The sequence below is a fragment of the Kwoniella mangroviensis genome, assembly GCF_000507465.2.
Source record: "Kwoniella mangroviensis CBS 8507 chromosome 1 map unlocalized Ctg02, whole genome shotgun sequence".
NCBI lineage: Eukaryota > Fungi > Basidiomycota > Tremellomycetes > Tremellales > Cryptococcaceae > Kwoniella > Kwoniella mangrovensis.
In genome coordinates this window covers 3,560,584-3,578,573 of record NW_027062534.1, presented here as the reverse complement: position 1 = coordinate 3,578,573, position 17,990 = coordinate 3,560,584, and the positions used below count along the sequence as shown (strand labels likewise).

The window sequence follows — 17,990 nt, the reverse complement described above, 5'->3', positions numbered from 1 at the left end:
TAGATTGTATCTTGTGGATCTCTTCGAACCCCCTCCTTTGTACGTCAAACCTTATGCTCACCTTATCGAACGTTTCCCTTGTATAAAACACCATAGCCGCATCGATTACCCTTATCTATCCATCAACCCTTGTAGTCCTCTTGTATAAAAATTCGACATCGACATCAACATCTACATCAACACCTGGACTCGAGATCACACGTGTAGAAAGAGAGAGGATTATCATCTTCTCTGTCTATTATCGAAATTTTTCTAGGATCGTTGTCGGAACTGTATTGGTGGATCACCTCTTCTCCATCCCTCAAGTATATAACTAGAACGAAAACACTGTATCGACGATATGGTTGTACCTCCAATATAAAAGCTGTCTTCACCCGGGCTTCTGATAATCAATTAATCAATTCATACCGACATATCTACATCTGTAATACAACAAAATAGTGATTCATCTAAAAGCAGCCATTGGATCTGAGGCCGTTCTATGAAGACCGATAATATCGAAAATGCCATCGTTACCTTCCTTACCATCCCATCTCGCCTTACCTACCACGGCGCAGAAATGGAGAACTAGATTTTTCAAATCATTGAACTTTTATCGTATACATCTACTGGCCTTTACCATAGTGAGTGACGTCCATCTCGCCAACGAACTGACTGACGTATCCGGAATAATACAGATACCATTGATCTTATCGGGGATCATGTATGGAGCGAATACCGAATATCATATCGATTATGTGGATTGTCTCTTCTGTTGCATGTCAGCTATGACTGTGACTGGCCTGGCTACGATAAATCTCAGTACGCTGAGTGCGTTCCAGCAGTTTTTGTTATTCTTTCAAATGATTATAGGTAGTTTGGTAAGTCGTCTGATGCCCACCTATTTGCCATTCAATCAAATCAATGCTCACGGTTGACTGACCTGATTGGTGAATAGACCTTCGTATCTATCCTCATGATTGTCGTCAGACAATACTTCTTTCGACAAACCTTCAAACACGTATTACAAGAGCGTCAAGCTCGATCTAAAGGGTTCAGGTTCAGCAAAACTTTCTCTAGAGTCGGTACGATCGGTGCACCTGTCTCAGCTATCAGGAAGAAGTTTAGTGGGCTCACAACGAAAGATAAGCGTGTGAGTCCTACCTCTCTTCCAGGAGTCTTCGGTCTGACCGACAGTGTCGTGTTTTTCCTCTCAGCCCGAAGAAGATGTTAAGGAAGGCACCGACGAAGGTCGGACCTCGACCCCTTCCCTCGTGATGCAACCCATCACAGCCGCCCCACCCTCTCCCAAAGGGTCTCACCACAAATCATCAGCTAAGAAGCATGATACGAAGAAAAAGGGACATAAGAAGATCAATCCCGATATGATCAAGAGAGTATCAGGTGGTGGTGTTGGACTGGTCAATCCGATGGGATGGTATGACGGTGAAAGAACTCAAATCAAGACGCCTGCACCTACACCTGAACATATAGATGATGTACCCTTACCCCTAGAGAATGGCGGAGTATTGGGATTGAGTCTAGATGATGGAAGAGGAGTCCAGAGTGGTCAACAGCTTAATAACGCTTTGGAGAAAGCGGTCGAAGATGGGAAGGCTTCGGTGATAGATGATGATCACCCGGTCACTCAGAGTCCTGGTCAACTTACCCCAGAGGAGAATGTTGAGGGTAGAGGTTTACCACCTTCACCACGGCGCAGAGTCCCATATGCCGGTCTTCAACTTGCAGATGGTCAGTGCAATCCCTTACCTGAGTCAGAATCAAGCTCATGACATTTCCATCTGTACAGATGCCTTCCCCCGATCCAAGACCATCGCGTTCGATGACGAGCAAGCGGATTACCAGGATCCAAAAGGGGCTACTACACAACGTGAAGGCGGAGGTTTCCCTAGATCTGCGACTTTCCGAAGTGCAGCTGGTGGGGGTGCGTTCATTTCACCCTTGTATCCTATCTCCCTTTTTCGTCGTATCCTTGCACAATGCTGATCCCTGAATTGGGTACAGATCGACTGCCTCGCGAACCAACTTTACAATCCGGCAACTTCCCTCGTACATACACCTTACGACCTACTGTATCGCACAGGCCTGATCCGCGAATGTCCGGGTTCGGAGGTTTTCCAACGCCATTCGAAATCGGTAAAAGACTTTTCAGGAAGGCTTTCCCACGGACGACGAATAATTTGACCAAATCATTGACGATGGCTAAGACGATGACTGTGCCTCGGACAAACACCACAGCGGGCCGAGGAAGTATAGCTGCTGCCAGTGGGAACGAGAAAGAGGTCCCTTATATCTCGTTCGCAGCTGTCGTAGGCAGGAACTCGATGTTTCATAGCTTGACGACGGAACAAATGGACGAGTTGGGTGGGGTGGAGTATAGAGCATTGAGAGTCTTACTGTATATTGTTGTAGGAGTGAGCCATGATAACCGTCTCTTCCTTTATAAAGACTTCATTGTCCCTTGAACAACATCCTGCTGATTAAATTCTATGTCATCTCAGTATTTCATTTTCTTCCAACTCGCCGCGTTTGTCATTATCGCACCCTACATCTCAGCTCAGGGAAGATACGATCATGTGTTCGAAGCCCAACCTAGGATGGTACAGATACCTTGGTTCGCACTCTTCCAGTCGGTTTCTGCCTTTTCAAATACGGGCATGAGTCTCTGCGACACAAGTATGGTACCTTTCCAAGGAGCTTACCTGATGATAGTCGGTGAGTCATTCATGCCGTCGCACTGTAAGAAAAAACGCTCGTCTAAATAGCTGTACAGTCATGTTCATATGTATCTTCGCTGGAAATACTGCGTTTGTAAGTTGTGTCTTGTTAGTTTGAACAATGAGACTGATCTGGACCTTGTTCCCGGTTATAGCCTATATTGTGAGTTTGAACTATCACGTTCTTGTGTTCCGACCGTAGCTCACCTCGCATTCTTGTGTGCTCATCACTCAACAGCCTTCGAGCAACAGTGTAAGTTTGCATCGCCAAGGGGGCATCAGCCAGGATCACGAAAGCTGACCTCTCGCTACTTATATCCAGCTATCTTGTGTATAAGCTTGTTCCACAATCATCTCGGGCTTCTGAATCGTTGAGATTCCTGTTGGATCATCCTCGAAGGTGCATAATCTGCACGCAGTAATCATTGTCACGGGATGCTAATGGACAACATTGCTAGATGTTTCGTATACCTCTTCCCTTCCACTCAGACATGGGTTTTGATGCTTGTCTTAATCACTCTCACGTAAGTCATCATGAGTGCCTTCCAATATCGTAGCTCGTATGCTGACTTCATGTCGCAGGTCGATCGATTGGGTTAGCTTCCTGGTTCTGGATATCGGTACACCGTAAGTTACCTTTTCTAGCTCCTCGGAAACCGTGTTTTCGATTAACGTGGTCTACTATTGGCTATCAGTGCCATTGAGAGCATACCTGTTGGAACAAGGGTTGCAGTCGGTCTACTGCAATCTGCAGCTGTGCGAGCGGCGGGATTCAGTACTGTCGCTCTTGGTGCTTTGGCTCCTGCTGTCAAAGTTTTATACGTGATTATGATGGTATGTGATGACCAGATTTCTTCTGGGTTTCCTCCTAGACATTTTTCGCTCTGCTGATACTGTCGTCATGCCGTTCAGTATGTTTCCGTTTATCCCATCGCATTATCGGTTCGAGCGACAAATGTGTATGAAGAAAAGAGTTTAGGATTATTCGGTGAAGAAGATGACGACGAGTATGGAGCGGAAGGTGAAGGTGAAGGAGCTCAGGCTGTAGCGAAATATATTGGATGGCACGCAAGGAGACAATTGGCTTTTGGTAAGTTGATCACATCTCCAGCTGATTCATAGCTGACTTGATCGTTGCTATAGACATTTGGTGGCTTGGTTTTGCCCTTTGGCTTATATGTATAATTGAGGTATGTCAACTCATATCCACTAGGAGATCACCGCTTCATCATCAGAGTTGATGCTGATTGTGTGAATGTCATCGTAGCGAGGCCATATCAACAACGAGGAGGACAATTTCAACATCTTCAATGTCATCTTTGAATTGGTCAGTGCGTATGGTACAGTAGGCTTGAGTTTGGGTGTGACATATGACAATTTCTCGTGGGTGCTGCAACATTTATCGACTGTGCTTCCCAAAAATTGGAGGGAGCTGCTGATCGTTAGTCATCTTCGCATATCAGGTTTTCGGGAGGTTTCCGAAAATTGTCTAAACTGATCATGGTACTCGTCATGCTTCGAGGTAAACATAGGGGATTACCTGTTGCTGTAAGTCATAGTCACGATGTATAGTGTTCATGAAGTCTAGCTGACCATTCTTCTGCCCTTATGACTTCAGATTGATCGTGCAGTCATGCGTGAGAATCCGAGCTGACCATGCACCCTTCTGGCGGTTATGACCGTATATGACTGACTCGAATATTTGCTCCATAGTGCCCAAGGACTTCACTGCAGCCGAAGAAACAGCATTTGAGGAGGAACGATCTCGACGAGCATCCCGACGTGGAAGTATGTTCGAAGGCGATGTACTCAGCACCCGGAGAGGATCATTCACTACCCTCTCTGGAATGGCGGGAGCAGCAGAAAGAGAATTGTCACCTATACATGGACCCAACACTGCATTACCAGGTCAACATCATCATCATCATCTACCTGGGCAACCTGGTTCCCATCATATACATCATAGCAGTCCGAATCCTAATAGCAGTCATCATCGATCGACCTCTTTTGGCGGATCTCTACCTGTACCTGGTTCACCTTCGAGTAACTTTAGCGCTGCTACTAGTGGAGGAGCCGATCGGGGCTCACTCCAATTTTCTTTACCCCGAGTAGAAAGCTTGGAACGACCCAATACGATGGGCATGAGGAATTTCAGACCCGGTGCAGCCGTCTCGGGGTCTCTTACGCCCGTCAAAGAAAGTTCGATGTCGAGAAACCCCACGATCGTCCCACAGCAGGATTCTCTGGATGATAGTGCTATTGTATAATCAAGAAGAGGTAGTCGGTCCCCACACGTGTTATTACAGTTCACACACCTTCATTACATACCTGCATAAATCATCTGATACACAAATACAATTCGGTGCAATTAAATCTACAACTTCCAATTTATCTCATCGATTTGATCTACATTTTTCATTTAGAATCTTTGGTTGATATTGTCTTGTTGTGCTATGTATTCCTTGGGCTGTCTATATGACGGATGTATATTATACAAAAAAATTGGATGCACTTGGCGAACAATGTGAGCATGAAGTCAACAAATGCCGTCGCTCATGAATCACAACAATGTTGACTGGCTGATATCTAGATTAATGCATTGATACTCGAAATCCGAAATCCGATAGTTATTGCTTATATGTCTATATAGTATCTGTATGTGTTTTATATGAATGATATCATGAATGGCTCCTCAGGCTACACTATGCCGCTGCATTTTCCTCACCCGCTCTTTCCTCTGCATCAGCAGCCGCCTGAGCACCAAGCTGCACCAACGCCGTGTCACTTCTAGGTCTGATTAATCCACTATTGTTATTGGTCAGATCCGTCGCACTTCTGGTCCTCTGCATATCCTCCGAAGCGTCGTACGTGGGCAACGCGACATCCAAGGGAACGACTCCACCACCTAGGAAACCTCTTGAAGCTATAGCGTAAGAAGGTACTCTGGATAGTGGATCTACATCTTCTTCTTCCTCCTCCTCTCCATCCTCTTCATCACCGTCGGCACCACCAATTGAAAATCGAGGTGGACCGTTCGATACGACGTTCGCGTGCGGTGCGAAAGACACGTGCGATCGTTCATTGCCATGACCGTTGGTCAAAGAGTGGGAACTGCTCAGTCCACCTGAATAAGATGCGTTACGCGGTATACTATTACTGTCGTTATTCGCATTTGAACCTTTGAGGATCGGTCGGCCACCATTGAGATGAGACAAGGGTCGAATATTCTTCTGTAGATGAAACAACCCATGTAGACCACCTGTGTTCCTTCTTTCACTACCTGGTCTAACATTCGATTCTTCAGCGTAACTACCAGAGTTTGAACCCGGTTGGCTATGCCCTGCACCTCTCTCGGGCGATGACGCCCTAGAGTTCGCTCTCGATCCTGTCCTACTGCTTCTTCCCGATCGGGTGAAAGAGTTTCTCCTACTTAACGGTCTCGACGGTCCTCGTGAATCTGGTGGAGTAGCATTAGGCGAAGTTTCATTTGAATGAGTTCGTAATGCTCCTAGGGACATGAGCAGCTCGCTATCCGCCCATTGACTCAATTGTCTTCTTGGTGGAACGTCCGTGGCAGGCGTCGGCTCGCCACTTCGAGACGAAGTAGAGGTCGCACCGTAACTTTGATGTCTGATAGGCGAAGCGGGTCGAGAGGGTGGTCTACTCCTACTGGGCGGTGTATCGTCGTGAGGTGAAGGTAAGGGTGTAGCTCCCAATGATCGAGGCATAAAGCCAGATGTCGTACCGGAATCCGCAATCGCGATACGATCATATACGTGATTACTATAACTTGGTAGATCCACCTGAGGCTCTTCAGTAGTTTGCCCAAACAACAATCCCCTCGTACTGGCTCCGGCAGCTCTCGCTTCGTCATATAGACTATGATCCAATATCAAGATAGGCAACGCACATCGTAATTCTGAAACATGTCCGTCGGGATTGGATATCGAGCATGACCATTTGATCTTGTGAGTTACGAAAACGGGATGGATAGCATGGGAAGGTGTAACCCAGTTGGGGATAGGTATGGAAAAGTGAGTGTTGATCTCATCATCTCCAATTTCGATATCCGTCTCTTCCGTTGAGATCGATTCGTGAGTTGACGAGTTGGATGGCCCAGCTTGAGCGTTCCCATTACTACTACCGTCTCCATTCGTAACCTCAGCTGGACCGGGGAAATAGGAATCGTCAGGTCGTTCACCCCACGTAGGTGCTAATCTTGCCCGGGAGCCTACCACCGGTGTCTGAGCGGGACTAGAATGTCTTGAGGTTGTGAGACTTGGATTAGCGGGGATGGCATCATACCAGTGTGAGGGAGGTCTGACGGGTTCTCGAGCAACCTCGACAGCTCTACCTTGACGCATCTCGTGCTTGACGCAACTCAACACTCTCGTTTCGGGACGAGAAGAATGTCTCGTATGTACTAAAGTGTATTCCTTCAACACCGACACCACCTGCGTGACTCTGGTTCCCTTAGCTAAAGGCATGAACTTGACATTGACAGGTATCTCATCTCCAGCCGCATAAGCCTTGTATGGCAATGTAAGCGAGTACATGACCTTTCCAGGCCAGGTGTTTTCGATTTCCAGCGTTTGGGTGAACTCGAGTGCGTCCGAGGTGTACATCCTAGCAAGGGTGAACTCCTTTTGGGTGGAAATGTTACTGGCAAAACCCGTTCTGACACCTGTGGCGCGGAGTTTGTACACGATGATAGCGTCGCTGGAGTATGTACGAAGTGTTGAGGGGAGATTGCCGTTCAACATGAAAGAAAATGGGAAGGAATGATGCCCTGCTTTGAGCGTGTGCGCGTGACCTTTGCCGCCTTGCAAGAAAGACCAATCGTGGGTGGTGAAGACATGGGTGAAGTGGTGACTCTTCGAGGATGTTCTGTGGACTACTATATCAGTGTTTCTATACAATAGCGAATGATATCAGCAGGGAGAAAGATGGCTACTCACCCTGAACTATCTGAGAACTGAACCTTTGCTTTCCCCGTCATGTGCATTGTCAACTCCTTCAGATTGATCGCTTGAGGTAGATCTAATTCCACTCTTCCAGATAGATAAGCAGGATTCATATCCCCTCCTGCACCTCGCATGACTAAATGATCTGAATCCAGTATGATCTCAATATGTGGAGCGTGCGAAGTACCACCGGGAGTTATCAGTCCCGGTGTTGAGGAACTTGGCGTGATCAGCCCTCCCCACGCTGAACCGGACGCTGAACTGGGAGTGTCTAAGCCGGAATGACTACCATACGAGCCAGAGAAATAGTCTGATAAGGGATCACCAGAATCCACTGTTCCCTCGCGTCTTCGTCCAGGTAAGGTGATGTGAGAAGGTCGCGATGCTGGACCATTCCTGGTAGGTGAAGAAGCTCTGGAGGATGGCCGAGAAGAAGCGGCTGAGCCTGGTGTAGATGAGGTGAACCCTGGTGGGTGCCAACGGGATGGCATGTCTACTAGATTAAGAGCAATAAATTGCCGTCGACAGTCGGAGAGGGTATCTTGCGAGATAAGGCGTATTTAATGTAGAAAGCTTGATCGGCAATAAGGCTTGATCGGATTGGGCCCTATGTCCGGCCCGGAGAAGTCCAAAGGAGGGCAAGTGACTAGCGTACCGTATATAGTTGTCTAAGAGTCACCGTGAGCATATAAACGACGATGTTGATGATGAGGATGATGGTAAAGAGTATCGGTTGAAAATCGATGAAGACAAACAAGGAACCCAGGAGTACTTTATGGTTGGAGCAAAAACTTTGATAAGGACTTACAGTGGGTTTGGCAATTGTAATGACGTGAGAAGCGAGGGTTTAATTTCCCTAAACCAGTAAGAATCCTGTTTCTCCGGTTTGTGGTTTACGGTGAGAGAACGCTGGGATTTACACATACACACACTTCCCGATCACGTTTGATCACTTTACTGGGCCTGTTGCTGCTATCGATATTTATGATTCGATATACTGAAAGCATGGAAGGAAGAAGGAAGATGTATACAGTGATAAATGAAAACTAAGATTCTGTTGCCATATTGTAGCTAAAGTAATCAGTCTATTCTGAGCCATGCTGAATGAATCCTGATTCCTATGCATACATACTACTGTACTGCATTGACTGCGTCCTCTTCCGGCCGAGCATTAGTCCATGTCGATTGAAAGATGGGTACCTTCGAAGGAAGGTCCAGAACCTACGCCTACGCCCTGTTCACAAGTAAACTTATTTGCGGATGTTAACCTTTTGGTTTTATCCGGAAAGAGTAAGGAAAGCGAACAAGTGCCGCTTTTTCCTATGCGGCAATAGCTTTTCTCCGTCTTCCGTCCCGCGAAGCGTGCAACCCATCCATTTCATTCAAGTTGACCAGACCAACTTGCTAGATTGCGCGATCAATTGCTCACACCTAAAAGACGAACTATCGAACCGATCTTGAGAGATCTCGATGTGGGATGGGATCATCAAGACTAGTGCTGAACATGTTGAAAAAACCCTGAAGCGAGGTCATTTCATCGTAATCCCTTGGACCATGAATTTTGTCGCGACTGATAGTCCATTTGCAAACTGAGTTCGAAATATAAAAAGGGAATTGCATTTTGGAGATATCGATTATCGCATTATTATGTGCATGACCTCGTATCAAGAGGGAATCCGTAAAGAAGAAGGGCAGATAGATGAAAAGAACGTTTGAATTATCCCGAAAAGACGTATAAGAAGGAGACTGACTACTTTGAATAGTAGCATTATGAAGAAAATATCTATAGATTATGATTGTCCGTGCCAGCACAGAAGAAGAAAAATTGAGTACTACAAACACAAGCTTCACCCTCATGTGTACATATTCCCGCATCCACTTATCTTACGATGTTATACAGGCAGAGAGCTCTAGGGCACTACATACAATTTATGAGGAGCTCGATCCGACAAAGTAGTTGTAGTTGTATGTTTGAGGGGTAGTCGTGTAGGTGAAAGCAGAACCAGCGTTATAAGAAGCGACGGTCGATCCTGATCTGGAGATGGAACCGGAGATTGAACCAGCTGACATGGCCAATTTGAGTTTGTTCAAACCGGCTGATACCTGGAATGTCTGGGTGTTTGAACCAGAAGTCAAAGTGACTGTAGAGTCGGCAGTAGCGAGGACAACAGCCCAAAGGTAATTCTCAGTGTAGTTCCATCCAGTTGGTCTACCGGTACTGTCAGACGAGGCAGTAGCGTCGTGAGGGTGAGGTCTGGCCCACATGACGATTTCATCCTCGGTGATCGAGGGGTACGAACCGGTCTTGAAGGCAGTGGCATAGTAGGTAGTCAAAGAGTTCAAGGCAGTGTGAGTGAAACCGTTGGTCCAGACCTCGGAGCCGGAAGGAAGAGCACCTTCGATAGGACCAATGTATGATGATTCTCCGTAATCGTTCCAGGTGAGGATTTCAACCGACTTAACTTGGTCTCGCATGGCGATCAAATCCTCCCATCGGGTAGCGTAAAGCCACTCGTCAGACTTGTACAACCAGTTCTTGTTCCAAGTAGCAGGTGAGAAGTGGGTAAAGAAGAATGGTGACACGGCAGCCCAGTATTCTTTGTCGCCTAAAGCAGAGATGTATTTCTTGTCGGAGGAAGTATCGAGATCAGCTGAACCCATTGGCCAACCAGAGTTCCAGTTCAATTCACCGTCCATCCATGAGTTGGATGAGAAGGTAGATGGGTCGGAGAAGACACTGGGGACGAAGAAGATGGATACACCAGCGTTCTCAAGAGCGCTGACGAAGTCATTTTGCCATGAGATACCGCAGTCTGATCCAGCGAAAGTAGATACCAAGACTTTGCCATCGTGTTTAGCTTGAGCAGAAAGACCAGAGAACTTCTTGACCAGGTTGACCAGGTTGCTGGCGTCGCTTGAACTACTACATGATAGGACGGTCATATCGAGAGAGAGGAAAAGCTTGAATCCGGTAGAACCAGCAGCAGAGTAGGCGTCACTGATTCGGTCGACTTGCCATGAATCAGATCCCATGTTCAAAGCAAAACCGTCGATACCGGCAGCTTGGGCTTGAGAGATATCGCTAGCCCAGTTAGATTGGGTGTATGGGTACGTGTTACCGACCATGTGGTGAGCCCAAACATAGTGAGACTCTGATGAAGCAGCCGCGGTTTGAGTAGTGGTCGAAACGGTGGTAGCGGCAGTCTGGGTGGTGCCACTAGCTACAGTAGTAGCAGCTTTGGTCGTGGCAGCAGTGGCGGCGGTGGTAGTTCCAGTCTTAGTACCAGTGGCGATGAGGACACCTGAAGGTACTGAAGAAGAAGAGGTCGTGCAGTCGGTACTATTTCCGGCAGCTGATAACAACTCGAAGAGTTCCAAGGCATAACCACCTCCACAAGCTTCCGTGGCATTGCCATCACAAACAACGTTACAAGCATAGTCCTCGTGGTATTGGACGTTTTCTGGTAAGGTGTTGGCACAGTAACATTCGTCACCGTATTCGGCACCGGCGTACTTGAATCCGGCGTCTTCACAGTATGAGAGACAGCTGTCAATGGTCATTCCGGTGAAACCGACTTTGCTGGAACCAGTGAGAAGTCGATCATCGCTATCTACGGCACAACCGAGAGAGTACCACTCGGAGGCATCGGAAGCATCGGTGTAGACTGGGTAAGAAGCGGTGGTGGTGGCAGAAGCGGTGGTGGACACAGCATCGGTAGCATTGGCGGTGGGGACAGCAACAGTGGCATTGGCAGTGGCAGTCACGATACCGACTGAGGTGGTACCGTTCTCGACGACAGTGGTTGTGACCTCAGTAGCAGTAGGAAGGGTGGCTGTCACTGAAGCGGTGGTGACAACACCACTACATGAGGCGAGCTCACTCGAGTTATACTGGTAAAGAGACAAGTACCAAGCAGCACCACATCCTTCACTGGTATCACCTTCACAGGGTATGTTACAGGTCGTGTCGTCTGCTCGACCACCGCCGGTCCCCACGAATTCGTCGCCACAGTAGCACTGCAAGATAATCGTAATAAGCTAAAATATTAATGCACCAAGTTAGGTACGACTCACCTCATCACCAAATTCAGTAGCGGCAAAAGTGTACCCCAGTTTGGTACACTGAGTCACACATAGAAGGGGTGTGAGAGATGATGAGGAAAAAGCAAAACCTTGCAATAATCTCTCTTCCCATGATTCACTAACACAACCAAAGTATGACCATCCAGCTGGGAGAGTGGTATCTCTCTTCTCGGGGAGTGGGGGTGGTTTGGACTAATAATAGTGTCAGGGAATATTAGCGCGACGATTTGGCTCAGATAGATACGACATTGATGTGAACTCACCAATCCATGTTTCGTACCGTAATACCTGGCCATGAGAGAATGTAAAGATCTCTTGGAAGCAGACAATACACTGGCGACATGCGGGTTGGCATGCCTTCCAGGCTTTAACAATGGTTTAGCATCAACAGCTCCGGCAATAGCCAAGAGTGCCACGGCAGAAGCGACGACCGGCGCCATCTTGGAGGTGAATTTCTAGGAGAGCTCGTAGTGGTCTTGAAGGGATGAATCGAGGTTCTTGAAGATGATTGATTTGACTCGCTTGCGAGGTAAGGTGGTTGGGCGTAAGTAGTCTATACTTTGTTGAAACGAAGGTAATTGCCGTCGAGGCTAATTGAGAGCTCCTGGCTCGAAAGTCGGATTAGAGGATCTGCTGGAGGAGAAGGTGAAGGGAGATGGAGATGGAGATTTTTCGAAATCTTCGATGAAGGAAGTGCACGAACAAGTAAAGAGAAAAGAAAGGAAAAGAACATCGTACCAATCTTCATCATGGGCTGTTCATCTATATGATCTTTACTCGTCCATTAGCTCGTTCTCTCGGATTGATTTTTTTTCCTCTATATGACGCGCCCGCCACCGTAGAATCAGTCCATCGCGTCTCTTCAGTAGGTTCTTACGATAGGGTTCAAGTAGTCAAAAGTTACCCGAAATCGGTAGATCGGCGCTCGCGTTACTTGGCATCATACATCAGCATATGCACGTAGGTTGGGTCATATCAGAAGATGGCGTCACGACCTCTTGGTCAATCCAATCTTCCAATAGCTTGGAACATGAGAGACTTTCAACATGATTATGGAAGTTTCAGGGAAAACAGCAAATGGCTTAAAACCTTTCTGTGACTGCGACGCGCCGTAAAGTCGCGCTTTTTCATTTTAGCCATTACGCACATTGAACTTTCTGTTATCTTCGGTGGAAACTGCATCATCGCGTCTAACCAAACCCGAGGAATGGAGTTGGAGGATGAAAGGTCTTGAGGGTATGAACTAGATTCCAAGACTCATGTCTATCAACGCGTTTCCTCATGTCACGCTGCCAGGCAGTTGCCGAGACATCCGTTGATATGTAGCCGTTACACTCTTAATCCTGATTATGTATACGTTTGGTACATCATTCATGACTGAAACACGTCTCGGATTCGGACTAACTGACTAACTAGGTCTGCCGGAACGAACTCAATCTGAAACGAATCCTTCACCTAGGAACTCCTTCCCAAAGCTTTCTCGATCTCTTTCTCGTACTTCTTACTGATATTGTTCCGAGCCAATTTCATCGCAGGCGTGAGCATACCATTCTCAGGTGACCTGTTTTCTTTCGAGTCAGTCACGAACATCTGGTAACAGGGATAATTCAAGTTATGATAAACCTTACCATTCTTCTTCGGTCATAATCACATCCCTAATCAGTTCGGCTCCCTTCAATCCACCTCTTTTGGCTTCGTCTCGCAATTCTCCAAGCAGGTAACTGACGATCGTCAGGTTCGAGGCCCATTCCTTTGGTCCGCCATCATCCACTATCCCATTGGCTTTGAGACGGTTCCGAAGATTTCCTTCGTGCTATGCGTGACTAATTAGTAGGAATTGTCGTTTCACATCTGACACGGCCGACTTACGGGATATACCAGGGCGACTGGTCGATCGGCATATGGAGGTGCGACTATACATAGCATCATCACCGAATCTAGAACGAATGATCAGCCCATGGAACACCCTGTTAGGTATGTAGACATACTACAGTGCTTGTAGATGGACTCGACCTTCTCCAAAGCCAGGTACTCCCCATTTGAAAGTTTCACCTGGATCTGGTCAGCTCATCATGTTTAATCCCGATTTTCACTCACGAGGTTCTTAACTCGATCAATTATGCTGAGCGTGCCATCGATGTTCCACTGAGTGGAGAAAGAGCCTGATGAGTATTGTTGGTCCAATAATTCAATTTCTGCAATACTTACCTGACCTATGTCACCTGTTCTGTACCAACCTTCTGACGTGAAGCTCTCTTTGTTGAGTTCATCCTGTTTGAAATATCTAAATCGATGAGCGATACCCATCACAGACAACACCTACCCTTTGAACACATTGGGGCCTCTCAGCATGATTTCTCCTTGGGGAGGTCTGTTCGATGAAAGGTAGCCGGCATCGGGATAATCTTGAAAACGATGGTCAGCGTGAACACCGCGAATTGTCTCGCCCACGACCACTCACCTTGCAATTTCACCTCACAAGATGGACCTATGACCCCTACACTACCCATGGGAGAGAATTGTGGTGTGCAGATAGTTGCCATGCCGCAAGTCTCAGTCAACCCGTAGCCTAAGCGTACGACCAGGTCATTTATTGCCTTGTCCAATCAATTAATCTTAACTCACCTTGTATGAGCTGTACCAAGACCGTAGACAAGAATTTCTGCGTATCCAAACTCAAAGCCCCACCTCCAGATATAGCTAACCTCAGTCTTCCTCCTGTCGCCGCTTTGACTTTTGCGAAAAGGATCCTGTCAATGGCTGAGGATAATGGCCAGGGTAGGGTCTGTTTTCCCGATACCGCGAGATTGAATATTGTGCCGACCACTGACCCGGCGTCATGTATTTTCTTGACCATGCCCTTACTGAAATGGGATGATCAGCTCGAGAACGGGATTAGGCTGATTGTATGACTTACCGAATCATTTCGTAAATTGCAGGAACACCAGGCAGTAAGGTCTATAAACGGATGGTTGTCAGTGTAGATCATACCAGTAAAGTATGAGAATATACCGAGACTCACCGGCTTGTAAGCGATGAAATCGCCATCGCAGTTCCTGACATTATCGTTCAAAAGTGTTTTGACTGTTCCATAAGCGATTGGTATACCAAGGAAGTAGAACGTGAATTCGAGGAACTACTTGAGAGTCAGTACTTCGTGATCGACTGAAGTCAAAGAACAAACAGCTCACCTGCTCCAGGATATGAGTTAAGGGCAGATAAGCTAATAGTAGATCTGAGCGAGTAAAGTTCTTTCCCCAGAGCAATACCGATCCAGCGACTTCGAGAGGTCGTCAGCGGTATCTGGGTCTGAGGAACGTGATGACTTGATGACTCACTGGACGATACAATGTTCTTATGTGTCAACAATACACCCTTAGGTGTTCCTGTAGATCCGCTAGTATACATGATACAGAACTGATCATCTTCGGACGGCTTGTCGCCGAACTCAGTGACAGGCGAGTCGATTCCAGATCGTCTCAGTTCGGCGAAAGTAATTATACGTCCACCTCTACTTGCCACCACTTTTCTAATCTTCTGGATCGTTTCCTGCAACACGATTGCACTGAGCATAGGGCATGAGAAACGCATCGAATACGAGTACTGACCTGATTTATCCTCCTTTCATCTCCATCGTATACGATCCACTTGACTCTCTCCGCTCTTCCTATCACCTTCCCTATCAATTCTGTCTGACCTTCACCACAGTAACATAGCTCTACTTCCGGTTCATTCAAGCTAGTCAATAAGCCCTCTTCTCCCAACGTCGTATACGCTGTGGTAAGGACGTGACCCAATCTTGCGAATGTCTGTGACATCAGTTGCCAATTTAGGGATGTATCGGCATATATGGATACTCTCGGTCTAGAAGCGATAGGCTGAGAGAGGCTGGTGAAGCCAATGTTGATCAAACCTGAAGCGAGCGCCGTTACTGTTGTGTTCAGCTCGAAGTATGTCACAGGTTTAGGTGGCGATAAGGTGAAGCTATGATCATGGTCAGTTCACTCGAGTCACATCAGCAGGACTGTACACACTATTTCCACGACTTCTTCTCATCTCTCGGACCATCCGATTTTGGCACTATCTTTGTCTCTTCGACGACATCTACTACATCCCTGTAGTAACATGCTACTTTATCACCATATCTCTCAGCCTGTAGTGACAGTCTATCAGTCTCATATCAAGAGTCCCCAGAGCATGATGACACTCACAGAGTATGAGAAGAAATCCCCCACGACCGTTACTTCATCACCTGCTGGCCTCGTCACCAGTTCGTTTGGGGAAAGGTGAGATCGTCTGATCGATGGATCCGCCGGAAGTGGTATTGAAGCTGGTTTGGCTCTCCAGAACATTGCACCTCAAGCTATGGGTAATCGTTGGAAGCTGAGCGGCTAGATTTGCTGAGAGTGTTGAGGACTACAAACAAGGACAATGCAGGTAGAGAAACTATCAAGATGTGTGTATCTTTCCAGCTGGTTATATCGGGTACTATCACGCTTGTATCACCGTTGTCGTGCCTGAAACCAGATCTCCAACCTCCATCCATGACATCGGCCCAAATCTCCACTGTTCGGTATTTGCGATTTGTTGTTGATCCTCCTTATGCCATGCTCGTCGCAAGGCTCTGCTTATAGCCGTCTCTGCACAGATCGGATATAAGTCTCATGGAGAGTCAGTCCTGCGCAAGCTGGGTCGAAAGCACAAGACATGCATATACGGCATGGGGGACGAGCTCTGTGCTGAGTCTCCCACTTCTCCGTGAGGGTTTCAGGTTTGCGGCGACAGCGATAGATGTTTGAAGCCTCTTCCGTTGGGCAACTCAGAGTTATGCATCCAGCTCGCAAATTTTATGACATTCCACCCTGGCTGATAACAACGTACAATCAAGGCAAACCGCCAATCAGTCTGCGCACAGCGCATTCAGAGCAACTTAAGCGCTCGGTAAGACGACAACGGCATTTTGCCGAGTTTTCCAATCGACTCAAATACTCGAGTACAACGATGCAACCAGGTGTTATCTTATTTAATTGAATCTCTTCCTTGCTCTCCCCCACATGATAAAACGTAACCTTACTAGACAGTATGCCGACCTACCGCAACACCTACAAACCACCCAAAGTGGACGTACCGCGTGACGTCCATATTCAGACTGCACCAGAAGAGTACGATTTCAACTATTGTTTCGAGGTCAAGGACTTGCGCTCGGATCGAGTCGAGCTTCGACCTTTTGTTGTATGTGCACCTCTAACACGCCCATTATGATACTTGCTAACTATATGATGCGGGTATATAGCCATCGTTGCATGCCCAATTGTTCTATGATGAGGTATCGAAATGTGCGCCAGATTTTACAGCTTGGTTGATTGATTGGAATAGCGTAGAGGATGTTTTGGTATGGGCGGAAACGATTATCCGATCCCAGCCTGTACGTTTGGGCCCTTGCTTTCTTCCTCCAGGTGATATCTCAAATCCATCTGAAGTACTGTGCTTATGATCTGATGCATGGTGGTGTAGAGCGCTCTAGCATATGCTATATATACCGCTCCACCAGGCAGTGATCAAGTTGTCGACCCGGATGATTATGAGTTTGCGGGAATGATATCGATGATCAACTCGGACGCAGCTAATATGACCTCTGAACCTGGCTGGATATGCATATTGGAGAAGTACCAGGTGATTACACATAGTTACACATCTCTGCACCCGGTTTTCGCTGATCAATGTCATGTACAGCGCACCCACGTCCTCACCCACGCTGCCGGATTGATAATCCACCGAATCCTAGATATGCCCTCAGAAGGTGGACTGGGCTTGAGGAGGTGTCAGTGGTTCACCACTACGCTCAACGAAAAGAGTAAAGCCGCTGCCCTCCGGTTGGGCTTCCTATTGGATGGCATACTAAGAGCTCATAGAGTTTTACCCAAAGGTAAAAAAGGTGTTAGACGTGAGTGGATAAGCCAACCGTGGTAAAACAATATCGAGTATTCGCTGATCTTATGTCAATCAATGCACATGCATAGCCGGTAGAAAAGGAGATTATCAAGAAGATCAAATGACGAGAGATTCATGGTTGGCTTGTATCTCTTGGGATCAATGGGAAGATGGGGTCAGAGAACATGTCGATAAGCTCATGGCTAGAAGGAAATAGAGACTTAGAACAATGAGTATAGAATGCAGTACAATTCTACAGTTGCTCTGGCAACTGCTACCAATTTCTCATTTGCAG

General features: G+C 47.0%; 5 protein-coding genes across 5 annotated transcripts; 2 read left to right on the top strand and 3 right to left on the bottom strand.

The window, feature by feature from the left end:
• Positions 1-503: 503 nt before the first annotated feature.
• Positions 504-4,984, top strand: I203_106467 (uncharacterized protein; the record flags this gene model as incomplete). Its single annotated transcript, XM_065517978.1, has 19 exons — positions 504-623; positions 678-860; positions 938-1,132; positions 1,197-1,731; positions 1,790-1,924; positions 2,005-2,414; positions 2,502-2,715; positions 2,774-2,811; positions 2,873-2,880; positions 3,040-3,117; positions 3,176-3,241; positions 3,300-3,344; positions 3,413-3,551; positions 3,630-3,807; positions 3,861-3,907; positions 3,985-4,100; positions 4,181-4,265; positions 4,336-4,354; positions 4,431-4,984. 19 exons carry the CDS (start codon positions 504-506, stop codon positions 4,982-4,984), a joined length of 3,165 nt encoding a protein of 1,054 aa, XP_065373282.1.
• A 435-nt stretch (positions 4,985-5,419) lies between these two features.
• Positions 5,420-8,172, bottom strand: I203_106466 (uncharacterized protein; the record flags this gene model as incomplete). The annotated part of the gene is made up of 2 exons (XM_019150979.1): positions 5,420-7,604; positions 7,676-8,172. 2 exons carry the CDS (start codon positions 8,170-8,172, stop codon positions 5,420-5,422), a joined length of 2,682 nt encoding a protein of 893 aa, XP_018999856.1.
• A 1,438-nt stretch (positions 8,173-9,610) lies between these two features.
• Positions 9,611-12,204, bottom strand: I203_106465 (uncharacterized protein; the record flags this gene model as incomplete). Its single annotated transcript, XM_019150978.1, has 3 exons — positions 9,611-11,698; positions 11,756-11,956; positions 12,028-12,204. The coding sequence occupies 3 exons, from the start codon at positions 12,202-12,204 to the stop codon at positions 9,611-9,613; spliced, it is 2,466 nt and encodes an 821-aa protein (XP_018999855.1).
• A 1,015-nt stretch (positions 12,205-13,219) lies between these two features.
• I203_106464 (uncharacterized protein) lies at positions 13,220-16,116 on the bottom strand (the record flags this gene model as incomplete). Its single annotated transcript, XM_065517977.1, has 16 exons — positions 13,220-13,325; positions 13,393-13,577; positions 13,634-13,701; positions 13,753-13,816; positions 13,862-13,909; positions 13,973-14,048; positions 14,097-14,169; positions 14,226-14,333; positions 14,390-14,628; positions 14,682-14,722; positions 14,787-14,900; positions 14,956-15,044; positions 15,103-15,313; positions 15,373-15,748; positions 15,799-15,917; positions 15,976-16,116. 16 exons carry the CDS (start codon positions 16,114-16,116, stop codon positions 13,220-13,222), a joined length of 2,058 nt encoding a protein of 685 aa, XP_065373281.1.
• A 730-nt stretch (positions 16,117-16,846) lies between these two features.
• Positions 16,847-17,912, top strand: I203_106463 (uncharacterized protein; the record flags this gene model as incomplete). Its single annotated transcript, XM_019150976.1, has 5 exons — positions 16,847-16,996; positions 17,058-17,189; positions 17,279-17,437; positions 17,498-17,708; positions 17,785-17,912. The coding sequence occupies 5 exons, from the start codon at positions 16,847-16,849 to the stop codon at positions 17,910-17,912; spliced, it is 780 nt and encodes a 259-aa protein (XP_018999853.1).
• Positions 17,913-17,990: the final 78 nt, after the last annotated feature.